This window comes from Andrographis paniculata, unplaced genomic scaffold, assembly GCF_009805555.1.
Source record: "Andrographis paniculata isolate CXL003 unplaced genomic scaffold, ASM980555v1 Contig35END, whole genome shotgun sequence".
Classification (NCBI taxonomy): Eukaryota; Viridiplantae; Streptophyta; class Magnoliopsida; order Lamiales; family Acanthaceae; genus Andrographis; species Andrographis paniculata.
This window is the reverse complement of record NW_026137568.1, coordinates 400,631-415,427: the sequence shown is the minus strand read 5'-3', so window position 1 is coordinate 415,427 and position 14,797 is coordinate 400,631. Positions and strand designations below refer to the sequence as shown.

The following is a 14,797-nucleotide window of genomic DNA, read 5'->3' as shown; positions in this document are numbered from 1 at the left end:
TAGAGACGGACGAAAATAGAAAATAAGAACAAATTCTATGGGAGGAAGATATCATCATAACTAATAATATATATATCATACTATATATTGATTTTTTATTTTTTATTTTTAAAAAAAAAAATCGAAGGTGAGCAAATGAGTAATGACACTATCTTTAATTTAAAATCGAAGGTCCCAGCCCACATCTGCGGACCCGACCCGACCCGATTACATGATGCCGCCGGCGACTGGCTCTCTCTCACGGACAAGGCGCCGAGTCGTCGACTCAGTGATCGGGAAGCGGTGTCCGATATGCCTGAGCAGAGTCGAGATCCCATCGGCAGCCGTGATTATTCCTTGCTTGCACGCCTACTGCATCGGGTGTATCCGCAGGTGGAGCGATTTCAAGCGCAAGTGTCCTCTCTGCAACGCGGATTTCTGCTCGTGGTTATGCCAATTTGATAAGGATTTTCGCGAGGAGAGATTGATTTCTGTTGGCAGGAGCACACCGGTCAGTTCGTTACCTAGGGATGATACGTTGTTGAGGAGACGGAGAGCTCAATTGTTCGAACAAAGAAGGTATCCGAAACTGTTCTTTTTGAAGCATTGACAGATCAAAATTTGAAGCTTTAACCGAATTAATTGCATAGTGATTAGTTTGTGTTCTTTGGGATTGTTTTTATGGCCTGATGTATTAGATAAATTTTAAGTTCTTCACACCATGGAAGCTAAAGCTTCGAACTTCGAAGGACCAATAATTCACATGGGATGTTTAGCCAAAATACCACTATAAAGCTGCACTTCTATTTTAGCTTGAATTGTTTTGCGTTCAGTTATGATTGTTCAATTAGAAATTTGATCAAGTGAGTGTTTGTTTGTACTAATTTGTCTCTCTACACATACAGGATGATTAGTCGAGCTTCCAGAGAGGTATCAGTTGTAAAATCTAGAACAAGAGAGTTACCAAAGCAACGATCCTTGGAAAGGTCAAGCCATGAAAGCCCTGAAGTCGAAGCTGAGAGAATTAGGAAATGGCGTGCTAGGTATTGTAATGTTCAATATATAAACCGTACGATTGTTATATGATTGCTTATCTGGTGATGTTTCTGATATCAAATTGATAGTATTTCCTTAGGTAGTTAGTTGAAGGTGCTGTTGATGGTTTGGTTTTCTTCTGAATCAATCTGAAAGTGGTTATGTTTCTTTTTTGTTCAGCATTTATGAGCAGAGGCTGAAGGCTGTTCCTTTCGCTTCCAATTCGGAAAATGGTGTTGTGAAGGTATGTTGGCGATTATTATCCTCTTCTACAACACAACACTTATTTGTAAAGTTCTTTGGCAGTGTGAACTGTTCTTGTAATGCGATCTGCTTGTGCTTCTTGATCCTACTAAGAATATACACAATACACTTTGAACTTGCAGCAAATTTCCGCAAATGATGGTGGACAAGAAAGGATACTAAGGAAAATAGAACCCTGGATACGAAGGGAGTTGCAGGCCATTTTGGGGGATCCTGATCCAACTGTCATTGTACATGTTGTGACCTCCATTTTTATCTTAATATATAAGAAGAAACAGGAAAGCTTCCTAGGTCAGATTGAAGATGATTATCTTGCACCCCTGCGTCGCTTTCTTGGTGATCAGACTGAACTATTCTGGCATGAACTTAGGTACGTAATCTTAACGCCCATTTTTTTTATCTTCATTTTGTCATTGTTCTGTTCCTGGGCTTCCAACTTGGTGTTTGTTTATTTTAGTAGTCTGTCTGGTGAATGTGGTCACTGTTTTGGCAAACTGGTCCCTCCAATTTACAGCTACATGAATTCAACTGATATCCATACCAATTATGTGACATTATTCGGCTGTGCTAGCATCTACATACATTGCTTGGGCTATATTCTGATGAAATTTAACAAATTCTTACAGGTGCTTTGCAGAAAGCTCATTCACTATGAATACATATGATACGATTGTAGTTTATAAAGTGATGGACTAAGAGAAGCAAGAGGAGTTGGGAGATCTGCAACTACACATGTGGGCTATAGATATCTGTTTTCCACAGTTGGCAGTGAACTTCAAACTGAGTGAGAAATTTATACCGTTCTTGCAGCATGTGCTTCATGAATGGAAGCCTTTTCAGCTGTAACTTTATAAGCGTCATCAACAGAAGGGACAAGCATGCAATTAATCCTTTCATTGAAGCAGGTTGAGGGAATTTGAAACAAAAAGTTAAATGTCCTTGACTAGAAGAAGAAGATTATTATTCAATCCTGCAAAGCAATCCTCTGTTGATGCATTTTGCCTGAAGTTCAGACATTCTCAATGTACATTAAGTAGTAGTAATCTCAATTGAGTGATATATAATTGTCGCAATTGTGGACTAGAAACTCCATACCAATGGTTTAGTGCAAAAAGAAGAATTTTGGGATATTGTGAAACCAACTGACCTCCCTTCGACTGTCCGTGAAACAAACAGATTGATCTCTTAGAAATGTGATCGACTACAGGAAGAAAAGGCAATGATATATATAAGCTTATGATTAATTTTTAGCAACAACTTGAAATCCATATTTATTGCATAATAGTATGCTTTCCGGTTCCTATCAAAGCATTTGTCACTGAGCACAGAAACAAGCTTACTTTCATAGAGCAACAGTAGAACACAGATTAATTTAGCTCTTTTGATGTCTCTTGCCTGAAATGTTTCTTATTTACAATTTTATCTTCCTAGGTGGTTATTTGGACTACTTGTACCCTGAAAGTGCAACAACTTCTCAAATCTTTGAAGATCTTTTCTTTCTTTAGGGGAGAAGGATGGCATGCAAGTGAAAGGTCTTTGTGTCTGCAACTTGTCGGGTGATGACAAGATAAATATCTTTTGATTTCTTTTTCATGAGATGCTTTTGTGAATTCACCTTCACAAAATTCTCCATATAACAGCCAAGGATTGATTCCTCTGTGGCCATCTCTGCATGAGATGAAATTTCAGACAGTACATATTATGTACGGTTTTTGCATAGCAGTAACATGCAATACAGAAATATTATATATATATATATGTATATGTATATGTGTGGAAAACACAGGTTTTAATCTTCCCCATGCCATTAGGAAATGGTGGATGTACACAGAAACACAGAAGGGATCAAATGCTCAGTTTTTTACTTTTACCTTCTTCCCCTTTCCTTTTAATCCTATTTTATTGTTGATTTAATCTTGCTACTTTTGTAACTGTAAATCCATAATCTGTCAGCTAACATGTAGAGGATGCCTCTTGTTTGGCAAGTACAGGAAAAAAGGGGATGTAACAACACTCGAGGTATGAATAGGAAATGTTCCTGGCCATAGCTCTGTGCTCAACTTGTTTTCTTGATGTTACATAAGTATGTTATGTTTTTCTCAGACAATGAAAGTATGATTTTCTGGTAAAGAGGATGAGAATTCAAAGGAAATTGAGGGTCCAAATGTTTTTCCATTGTGGGAGGACATAAATTGAACTATGATGGAAGATTGAAGGACCACCCCACCCCCATTGCCATTGTTGTCTTCTTCTTTGGGACAATTTATTGGTTTATGCGGGAGGAAGAAATAATATTTATTTATTACAAATTTTGCTTATATACAGTATACACTGCAACACTGTAATTCTTTAAGAAAAATGGATTAAAGAAAAAGAGTAAGAAAAAATATACTTTGGTAGCCTCACCGGTCACAACTGACCAGCCCACACTGAAACACCCCTAATTTCTGTCAAGAATTCAGACAACAATCCAAATATCCACATTTACCAACACACACTGTAGCCTGATAAAGCCAGCTGAACTTCTGCACAATATGATTGGCTGCCCTTTCCACCAATTCATCCTCTCCTTTACAGCCCAGAGCCAAATTCAGAAGCCAGCAAAACTAGGCAAATTCAGAGCCAAATTCACTAATATATATATATATATGTATATGAGTTGGTGTGAGTGTGAATATGAGTGGGTGTGTGGGGTAGTACAGGTCAATAACCTGACAGCAAAACTAGGCAGACAAATGTACAATTTTCTAAACAATACAGCCTGCTTAGTTTGCAAAAAGATAAGTGATTATGTGTAGTAGATTCAAACAAATAAGAGAAGCTGAAAGCCTGCATTGCTTTATTGCAATATCATTTTATCTTTCTTGGCTCAATCACTCAACTTATATGTGCAAAAGATTGGAAGTGACTGATACCTTTTCAGGGCAGTGACACAACAGGAAGCTCTCAAAAGGCAGATGCAAATTGATGTAAATTTCTGAATCCCTTATTTAGCAGTACATTTTCTTTTGATTTGCTTCAATAATTATGCTCTCAAGTTGTGTACAATAAAAGTCTATTATGCCTATCAACTGTTTTAAAAAGTTCCTCTACTTTTTTTACAGTATGGTAACTTCATTCCTATGGTATTTGAGGTTTTTTTTTACACTCAAAGAGGAAGATATCTTTGAGATAACGTGACCCCAGAAATCTTCAGTATGTGTTTACTTTCTCATTTCTTAGTGCCCACATAATATATCTTTTTCCACAGCTGGTCTTCCTGCTAAAAGCTATTGGTACTCAAAAATGTACAAAAAGTTTATGAGCTGTAGGGAATCTATGATGAAATATAAGTTAGCATGTTGTAGTTTGTGGGCAAAAGGGTTTCGACAGATGATGTCAGTTGAGTTTATTTTTACTCCATAGATGATATCTATGATCCATTTCTTCTATAGCCATGGTCCTATATGAATGAGGGTAAAAGGTGTAGGGACTTTTACTCCTGGAGTCGATAAGTATCACTCTTATTGTCTGATGATTCTAAATATCATCTCACTCAAGTCTTAGTTAAGACTTAATTCCTACCAAACAACCATTTAGAGAGTGAAATGTTTCAACATTCAGGGGCATTTTCTTTCCCCTATTTAAATTCTAGAATGTCCCTTTTTATTTAAATTCAAGAAAGTCCCTTTTTGTTATATAGGAGAAGAAAAGTGTGTGTTGCAGCAGTAATACAGAGATTCTACTACAAGTGTCATTTTTTATTATTATTTTATTTTTATTTCGTTTTTGTTTTTCTCATATTGATGACATGTTCGCAGGCTGGACAGCGCAGTGGGGTACCGTGAAAAGCTTGTGTTTGTGAGTTGTCCAGCAATAGGAATTGGCAGCATTGTTCATTCATTACCTGGTATTTTTGTTGATGCTTTGACATCAACCACTTTGCATTTTTCTCTGAGCTTTTCAGCACTAGAAAGCACTTTTAAAAGCCATATTTTGCAACAAAAAAGCCGCTAGAATTGCATGTGAAGTTTTGCCATCAAAGACTGCATATTGTTTTAGTGGTTTTATGTTTCTTGGATGCATTAATTTTGGATTAGCTAACAGCTAGCCTTGTCTCGATTCGATTCGATTCGTATTGTGAATCAATGTTCAGATCTTTTGTTATAGACTACAGCAGAGGTGGTTGTGTCTGCACGTCATGGGAAGCTCGTTGGCAGCCGTTGTTGGAGGCGTAGGCGGGGGGCTAATACTTATCCTTGTTGTTGCTGTATTGGTATGGTTCTTTAGATCTAAATTCGGACAATTTTCGAATCGTGGCTCTGAAACATTCTCTTCTGATACCTCTGTAGCAGGTAATGATCATCGAGCAACTTTTTGCCATTCGATTGCTTCTTTTTCTGTTTTTCCTTGCGTTGTTCTAACTTTCATGCTTGATAAGCAACTGCGACGATGAAAAGAAGTGGAGCAACAGGTTCATACGCAGTCCCGAGACAATTCAGATTCGAAGAGCTCGAGCAAGCTACAAAGAATTTCGATGAGAGCAACCTCATTGGATGCGGAACCTTTGGTTTAGTTTATAAAGGATTGCTCGCCGATGGAACCTTTGTCGCCATCAAGAGACGAGCCGGTCATCCTCAACTCGACTTCACTGAAGAGGTATATATAATAATGAATTTCTATTTTTAGTCGTAATTAACCGTTAATGCCGTTGAGTCGTTGACTCTCGCCGATTGGCGACAGGTGGCTCACTTATCGACAATTCAGCACCGTAATGTCGTTAAGCTTCTCGGTTATTGCCAAGAACGAGGATCCCAAATCCTCGTTTTCGAGTACCTCCCCAACGGCAGCATGTGCAGTCATTTATACGGTATGTCTGTCGCCAACGAACTTGTCGTGTCTTTCTATTGACGCTAACGAGTTTCTCGACAGGCGCGGCCAAGGAGTCGAACACAAAGCTCGAATTTAAGCAAAGGCTAAACATAGCAACCGCGGCGGCGAAAGGTTCGATCTTCAATTGCCATCTTATTACATGAACTCGGCGGCGCTTTTTCAAATCGAGCCGTCCGATTATTTCAGGCTTGTCTCATTTGCACGGCTTACAACCTCCCGTAATCCACGGCAACTTCAAGACAGCTAACGTCTTAGTCGATGAGGATTTCGTCACGAAAGTTTCCGACGCAGGCGTCAAGAAACTACTCGAGAGAATCGACGATGCAGGCTCGTCGACCTCAGCCTCCATCGACGCTTTCCGGGACCCCGAGTAAGCAATTATCCATTCTTTTTTAGCTCCACCTTGAAAATTAATTCGATCGCTTCATCGACGTCGAAATTCGATAGGTTAGGACTTCCCGATACGGACAATGAGATCAACGACATATACAGCTACGGAATATTCCTACTAGAGCTGATATCGGGTAAGGAAGCCGCGAACAAAGAGGCCTTCAGATCAAATGACGGCATACTTCAATGGGTACGTCGACAACCTTTCTTCGTATAATTCATTCTTAATCGTAAAAATGATTTTTTTTTTTTTTTTTTTTTTATATATTGTCCAACAAAAATAGGTACAAGAATGTTTGAGTTCGGACAATCTAATCGACCGTCAGTTAGCGGGAAGCTTCACTCCCGAAGGAATGAAAGATGTAATAAAAGTAATGCTGCAATGCATGAGGTTTCCCGGGAGGGAGAGGCCGAGGATGGAGAATGTAGTTGTCGAGCTCGAGCAGATACTCGAGAAGGAGATGACGAGAACGACGGTCATGGGCGAAGGCACCATGACCGTCATTCCCGGGAGCGAACTGTTCACAAATTAATACTTGGATCATTATTGCAACTTATTTTATCGTTTAAGGTAACAAGACAAGACTAGAGGATGATGATGATGATGATTGTCTTTTTAGGACAAGACTCGGAGGTTTTATCTGGCTTGCTTTTATCAGCCGTTACAGCATTTTTATGATGTCGCTATTTTGGTATATTTTATTTTCTTTTTTTATTTTATATTTTATATTTTTTTATAACGTAAAAAAATTTGCCGATGCTATTCGTGGAGTTCGCCCCCGAAAGGAAAACAATAGTGGTAGTAGTACTTAAACATATACCAGTTTATTTTTTTCAGAATTATATATATTTTTTTAACATTATATTGTATAATTGACAATTGTATTATTATTATTATTTAAAAAAGTGGATATTAATTATTTCCAAAGCCCAGTAAGGCATAATTGCGCTTGCTTTTGGGCTGACCAAATGGGCCATTAATGCTATTGGGGCCTATCTCCAATTCAACTTTTTTTAAAAAAATAATAAATAAATAAACAAATGAACCCCTTATTTTATTTTTTAAAATCTACCTATTTTTCTGTTTCTATTTTTTAATTAAATGTGATGGAAAAATGAAAATAGGGAGCAAATCTTCAGTGTAGGACTGTAGGCTAATCCATGAATGGTAACAGTAGTCTTTTTTCTATGGGCCCCATTCAGGATTCACTTTTACTGTTGCTATTTTCACCCTAATAAATTAGACTCTTTTTTTTTATTATTATTATTGTTATTCAAATTTACACTATAAAATAGCAGTAGCAATAAATGGCATTTATATATTCTCGATATTGTAATAAGAACAATAAATAACAATATTTATATTTATTTAAAATATTTAATTATGCTCTGCGCCGCGGTTCACGTGCGCTACGTACACCGGAATGAAACAGTTTTAGTCAGGTGACGTGGCGCTGGGGAAGCTCCAGAAATAGACACGTGGCAAGAGTAGCCCCACGGGACTGAGACGAACAGTGACAACGTGTCACTTCAATCCGACGTGGCACAGTAAATAAGGGTATGTGTTTCCTAGGAATGAAGCCTGTAAATCTTTTATGGTCCAATAGGAGATTTTTGGTACATATTCTTAATCATGACAATTACATGTCCGTACTTGTCAATCACAATTAAATTACTATATAAATCAATATAATAATAAATGGCAAAAAACATTACTCTATTGATCGATCAAATCTATATTTGTTTTTATCTACTATATATAGTCATAAAAGTATTTTTTTGAGAAACCAATAGAATTAAATTCAATTATTTCAATCACTACTATAATTAAGGTAATTATTGAAAAGTGAAATCAAACTTATATTTAATTTAAATTAAATTAAATTAGGGTTTTTTAGTACATACTATTTCAGTCAAGATTATGATAACAGACAGGAATATGAATATATGATGATCATTACAATGATGAGTGAAATGACCCAAAGCTCTTAATTAGGGTTTAGGCAATTTAATCCAAACTGATGATTGCATTTCTCATATTATTTATTTATTTATTTTTATTCAAAATATCATGGAGTATTACTATAATTCATTGTTATTGTTTTTTTTTTTAATTATTATTGTTATTAAAAAATTAGTTAAAAATAGAAAAACAAAAAGAAAAACATACCCTAGCTAAGTAATTAACCTGAATATTTAAATTTGAACATGAAGATTTATTAGTAATTAGTAAAGATACGTAGTATGTTGACATACATATTAATTAATAGAGTATTTGGTTGTGGCTTGAATTTGATTTAAAATAGGATGTTAGTATGAGTTTTTGTTTAAATAATATTTTAACATTATATTTTTGTGAGAAAAATTAATACTCCCTCCGTCCCAAACACCGTGCAACATTTCCTTTTTGCTATGCCCCAAATACCTTGCAACATTTTCAAAATAGAAAATAATTAATTATACTTAATCTCTACCCACACTTTATCCCATCACATCACCCAAATAAAAAAATAAAATATACATTTCCCTCTCCATCATATCACCTAATTTCTAAATTATTCTACTTAATACTAATGCTGCACCTTATTTGGGACGGAGGAGTATATTTTTATTAGAAACAAAATAAAATAGATAGTATTTATTTTAATTTGAAATGCTAAAAAAACAACCTTAAACCCTAGTGCATGTAGTGTAGTGACTCAAACTTATAATTGATCATAATTAGCATTGGCTAAAACAATTACTTTTACATATAAAATGCAATAATACTACATATAATTGATTAAGCAAACAGATAAAATAACAAATCTAAAACCATTCGAGGAATTTATAACATTTAAAAAAATACAACCAAACATATGCATGATTGGTCAAAGAAATAACATGACATGAAATTATGGGTTTTTTTTTTTTTTTTTGTTAATTTTGGATGCGTACTTTTGGATTTTATTTATTTATGTTAATTTAATTTAATATTTTATAAAATAAAATTATATATGTATTTTTACAAAGAACCATGGGAATTATATAAAAAAAAATTAAATTAAATTAAACTAATGGTTATTATTAAATATGTTTATAAGAGATATAATATGTTTTTATTAAAAACAATGAAATCGTTAAAACAAATTGAAAGTAAACATACCTAGTATATATATATAATTAAATAGTATTATATTTGAACTCTATTTTTATTTAAAATATTTTGTTCAATACTTATTTTTTAAAATATTAAAAAATATCAAAAAATACTCTATAATATATATATATATAGTGGTTTTAATATATGAATAATAATAATAATAATAATAAAATGAATGGTATGTTGGTGGGTCAAAGTGTAAGTCGAGGTCTTTGGTCCTCTTGGAATGTCACAAAATCTTTTTCCCTAAATTCCGGATGGCCTTTCGTATTTATTTATTTCAATTTCAATTCCAATGTAATATTAGTATTTGTTTCTTTGAATATTGTGCAAAATTCTTTCTATCTCTGACCCATTTATTTATTAAATTTAATTAAATTAAATCATCATATCCCCCAGTTTCATTATTCATTTGTCAGCACACACACACACACACTCTTATAATAATACTATTTATTTATTTGCAGACAGCAGAAAGTGATGATATATATAATACTTATTATAGTCCCACTAATTTCATTTTTCTTTGATCTAAAATGGAATTTATTTAATTAATCAGAAATAGGCAATGACATCATAATTGATAATATTTAATTAATTAATTAAATAAGTGAAACCAAGTGGCTAATCACATGCCTCTTTTCAACATCATTTTTGACTCATCATTCATGCATTCTTCTTTCTTTTCTAAGTAATATCCACACTTAAATTACTGTTATTATCATATATAAATATATATATATATTACCATATTTTTTTATATATTGTCATTTGGGTCTATTATATACAAATAATATATATGTAAATATAATAGAGCATGGAATCGGAAGTTTAAAAAAATTAATGATTTGAAATAAATAAGTTTATATTGATGTTTTAAATAAAAATTTGGTCATTTAGATAATCGAATATTAAATAAAAAAATAGTGTCCCATATAAAGCGTAATATTTATTTTTTGTAAGTAGATTTTTTAATATTAGTATTATATTGAGTTGTAGTAAAAAAGACGAAAATACCCTTATTAATATGGTGTAATATAAAGGTGGTAATATTTGTGTAATATATTGTAAGTTTGAAAGATATTTATTATATTAGGTAGGTAATACGATTAGGAAATAGTACCTTGTTTTGAAACAGACGAAAATGAAAAATAAAACTAAGACGGAAGGAGTAGTATTTATTTTATGATTTTTGAAGATTATATATATATATAAATATTACGAGGCCAAGTTTAGGATTTAGGGTTTATAAATAAAATAATATTTTTTAGCGGGAAAAAATTATGTTTATTTGTCTGGATATGAATTTTTAAAAAATATGTAAAAATAAAATTTTTTATTTTTAAAGTAAAAAAGATAAAAAAAAAATAAATTTAAATAGTATTTTTTTAGTAAGAAAAGAAACGTAAATAAATTTATGTGATAATAAAAAAATAAATTTAAATGATAAATGAAGTGGATGGGATATATTAAATTAATTGTTGTGGAAATCATGAGATATGGAGATAGTTAGGACAAAAAGCTAAGGGTTTTTTATATGTTAGGTTGACCCCTTTTTGTTGATGTTTTATTTAATTAATTAAATATGCTTAGTGTATTTTCCAATGTCATTTACCCATGTGAAAGAGTAACGCTATTGTGTATGTCACTATCATCAAATCATTAATTCAAAAAAATAAAATTAAGTAGAGGGTTTGTTTGGTTTTAATTTAAAATTGAGATTTTTATTTGAATTTTATTTTAAATTATATTGTAATATGATATTTTATTAGAGAAAATACGTATTAAAAACAAACTAAAAATATATAACTTGAGTTTGGTTTCCTATTTCAAACCAAAATTATTATTATTATTATTTTTATAAAATACTGACTAAACTGAAATTAAATAAACTCTTAGTATAATCATTTTTAAATTAAATATATATATATAATTGATTAATTTGACTATAGGCTTTTTGGAGGAGACTGCAGCCGCTCCATCACTAACCATTTACTCTTTTCACTTACTTTTATGCTTAATTTTAATATTAAATTATTGGACATTAATTAGATCCATTTTATGAATGCCATGCATTAATCATCAATTAATTACATACAATAAATATATATAATATTATATTCCAACAATACAAACAAATTAATTAATTAATTAATTAATATAATCATTGAATGAAAATTGATGTCCCAAACTGCTCCCTTTGAAAGTCTTGATCGAAGAAAATTATTAATCATGTGACAAATAAATATAATTAATTTGTTCCACAATATTCAAAATGTTTTGTGTTTCTCAATAAATATGCTGACAAATTATTGACGGTGTCGTCTTTTGGATTTTCTAAATAATAGTATTAACTACTATTAATCATAATTTTAAACTTATATTTAATGACAAAGTTAGGAGGACTATATATATATTTACAATAAAAGAAAAGATAAATAAATAAATAATAACACAAGTGCTTGCCAACGTTAGAATTCATGACCACATATTTAAATGACGGAGAGAGTATATATTTTATTTATAATATCTATATTATATTATTACTGGATTCATGTCAAAATATTTGCCAAGTTTTTGTTTTTAAATACTGTGTGTATTTTTAAAAAGTTCTTATTTAAATGATATATAATTTGAATACGATGTTTTATGGAAAAAAAGAATATATTTTTTTTTTCATTAACACGATTTGACATTGTCATGGTTGCAATGTAAATAATATTCACAAAGGATAATTTAAACTACATTATTTCTTAATTTTATTTTTTTTCAATTTATTTAGAGTACAATCTTATAATTTTATTTTATTTTTTTATTTTTTGTGGAAATAGAATTCTAGTCGATAGTCTATCTATTAAGAGGAGATTATATGAAAAATAGAACCGGCTCAAAAGGGAAATACCTTTTTCTCTGGGGGTAGGAAATAAAAGATCATACTTAATACTTTTTCCATTTAAATTCATTGTATTATTTTTATCATTTTCATTCACCCAATCGATCAAAAATAGAACTCCGAGATCTAGGATTATGATATCATATCATATTTGCAGTAGGACAGAGGAAGTATGAATTAAATATAAATGCTTTTCAAATACACTCTTAGGGTGTGTTTTTATCTGTGGATTTTAGTTTTTGAATTTAGATTTTTTAACCGTAAAAAATTAAATTTGAATAATTGTTTGATATGATATAAATAGAAGTTGATACGATGTTTTAACTATAGAATAAATTTATAGTATAATATAAAAAAATAAATAATTAGCTGATGTCATACTTTTTTTTTAAGGAAATTTTTGTTTATTTTATTTTATTTTATTTTTCCTTTTGATCACTTTCTTGACTACATTATTAAACGATTAACATTTTGAAAGTATATATATATTAATATTGAAGATGATTATATAAATATAAATTAATAGTGGGGAGTAAAAGGGATTGGAATCTGAATTGATTAATTAAAACATAGTCAATATCAAAAACTGATACTCCGGAAAAAGCTGTCTTTGTACCAATTTTTTTGTTCTCATTTTATGAATATTGATTGCTCTGACCAAAAAGCCAATAATTATTCACATTATATATAAAATATTATGACTATAATAATAATAATAATAATAATGTGTTCTCTTCACCTATGTTTTGGGATGTTGAAATTTTATTCATATATTTTATTTAAAAAATATAAAATAGAAAACACTAATAATTCTTCTAATGTCATACAATATTTAAATGTTAAAAAAAAAAAAAAAAAAACTTTTATTGGCTAATAATAGACTTCTGTTTGCATATATGGTAAATAGGGTGTAAAAATTAAAATGTCATTTTACCGTGTATGAAATAATTAAATCTAGGGCGTAGCTATTAGTTGTTAGCTGATTCAATTAGCTAGTTTGACTAGCTGATTCGATTAACTGTTTGTATTAAAATGTTTGGTAAAACAATTGTTTGGTATTAGCTGTTTATACGTAAAATGACAATTGAGGACATTTATATTTTATTCTTGTTTCTAATATATTCAATTATGTTCTTTTGAGTTTAGAATGTTTAAAATTTTTTGTTATTAGTTATTGAAAATTGTAAAAGTGTTATAAAAGTATTTATTTTTATTACATTTATATTTAAAAAATCATATATTTTTATTAAAATATATAAATAGTTTTTTATATTGAAAATGACGTAAAATATAAAATAATAAATTTTTCGTGTATATATTTATTATGTTAGCTATAGATTAGTTCATTATATTTATAATTTTCAATAAATTTAATTTATTTTTAGTATAAAATTTATATAATGTAATTTTAATAAAAAAAATAAATTATTAATATTTATATTTTTTATTTTATGTTGGTTTTAATAAATCTATATATTTTACAATTAAAATAATTTTTATATAAAAATTAATTATTTTAAATTTATAAAAGTAAAACTATAATAAAATAAAATATTCTAATATAATTAATAAATAATCAAAATATATTTATTTGTATAAAATGTATAATAAATTTTTAAGGGCATATAAGGAATAAAAAAATTTTTATAGAAAAAGCTATTTCAAAACGATGGATAAGTTAGCTTTTCAGAAATCAGTTTTTTGGATCCAAAAAGCTATTCCAAAAAGCTAATTTACCAAACACCTAAATTAGCTTTTTGACTGCTAAAAATTGTTTAATAAGCTAAAAGCTCTTAAAAAAAAGCTATTTGTCAAACACGCCTTTAATATATTTGTTATTTGTAAAGATATAAATAATACTCTTCTTGTCTTCTTCTAAGAAGTACATATGCTTTCAACATGTAAAATTAAGAAACATTAACATTTGATAGTAGCAGGTAAAATTTAATTGTGTAAAATATTTGTCATTATTAAAAGTTAATGATATATATAATGAGATATATGTAATTAAATGTTTTTAATATATATATATATATAAATAATAATAATAATAATAATAAAAAGTTTATTGGATCACTAGACAGTAGACAGTAGACAGTAGACACTAAGCAGCAGTCCTGTCTTCCCTTTCTATCCTTTCCCTTATTTCCATGACAAACTCTCAAAAGCTCCAGGGACTCGAACTCCCAAAGAAAGCAACAAAGCACGGGGACGTAACCTCA

The 14,797-nt window shown here is 30.6% G+C and overlaps 2 protein-coding genes across 5 annotated transcripts; both read left to right on the top strand.

Moving 5' to 3' along the window:
* The first annotated feature begins 135 nt into the window (after positions 1 to 135).
* LOC127249328 (uncharacterized) lies at positions 136 to 2,535 on the top strand. The gene is made up of 5 exons (XM_051272076.1): positions 136 to 558; positions 885 to 1,022; positions 1,195 to 1,258; positions 1,401 to 1,648; positions 1,905 to 2,535. The coding sequence occupies exons 1-5, from the start codon at positions 212 to 214 to the stop codon at positions 1,972 to 1,974; spliced, it is 867 nt and encodes a 288-aa protein (XP_051128033.1). The 5' UTR covers positions 136 to 211; the 3' UTR covers positions 1,975 to 2,535.
* Positions 2,053 to 7,354, top strand: LOC127249327 (receptor-like protein kinase THESEUS 1). 4 transcript variants are annotated; one of them, XM_051272073.1, is made up of 11 exons: positions 2,189 to 2,302; positions 2,710 to 3,297; positions 4,202 to 4,247; positions 5,079 to 5,167; positions 5,428 to 5,612; positions 5,699 to 5,916; positions 6,001 to 6,127; positions 6,190 to 6,261; positions 6,337 to 6,520; positions 6,598 to 6,730; positions 6,825 to 7,354. In XM_051272073.1, exons 5-11 carry the CDS (start codon positions 5,459 to 5,461, stop codon positions 7,071 to 7,073), a joined length of 1,137 nt encoding a protein of 378 aa, XP_051128030.1. In that variant the 5' UTR covers positions 2,189 to 2,302; positions 2,710 to 3,297; positions 4,202 to 4,247; positions 5,079 to 5,167; positions 5,428 to 5,458; the 3' UTR covers positions 7,074 to 7,354. The 4 variants fall into 4 exon arrangements, with proteins under 4 accessions (XP_051128031.1, XP_051128030.1, XP_051128029.1 ...); XM_051272072.1 differs by having other exon boundaries at positions 5,414 to 5,612; XM_051272074.1 differs by lacking the exon at positions 2,189 to 2,302 and adding an exon at positions 2,053 to 2,183 and having other exon boundaries at positions 5,079 to 5,612.
* The last annotated feature ends 7,443 nt before the right edge of the window (positions 7,355 to 14,797 follow it).

What these genes read in the sequence shown, in the direction of transcription:
- LOC127249327 (XM_051272074.1), top strand. Translation starts at nt 5,459, where the DNA reads ATGGGAAGCTCGTTGGCAGCCGTTGTTGGAGGCGTAGGCGGGGGGCTA. An exon ending in TTCTGATACCTCTGTAGCAG is followed by an intron (nt 5,613 to 5,698) that starts GTAATGATCATC and finishes ATGCTTGATAAG; the next exon opens with CAACTGCGACGATGAAAAGA. An exon ending in AACTCGACTTCACTGAAGAG is followed by an intron (nt 5,917 to 6,000) that starts GTATATATAATA and finishes GATTGGCGACAG; the next exon opens with GTGGCTCACTTATCGACAAT.
- LOC127249328 (XM_051272076.1), top strand. Translation starts at nt 212, where the DNA reads ATGATGCCGCCGGCGACTGGCTCTCTCTCACGGACAAGGCGCCGAGTC. An exon ending in CGGAAAATGGTGTTGTGAAG is followed by an intron (nt 1,259 to 1,400) that starts GTATGTTGGCGA and finishes TTGAACTTGCAG; the next exon opens with CAAATTTCCGCAAATGATGG. An exon ending in CTATTCTGGCATGAACTTAG is followed by an intron (nt 1,649 to 1,904) that starts GTACGTAATCTT and finishes AAATTCTTACAG; the next exon opens with GTGCTTTGCAGAAAGCTCAT.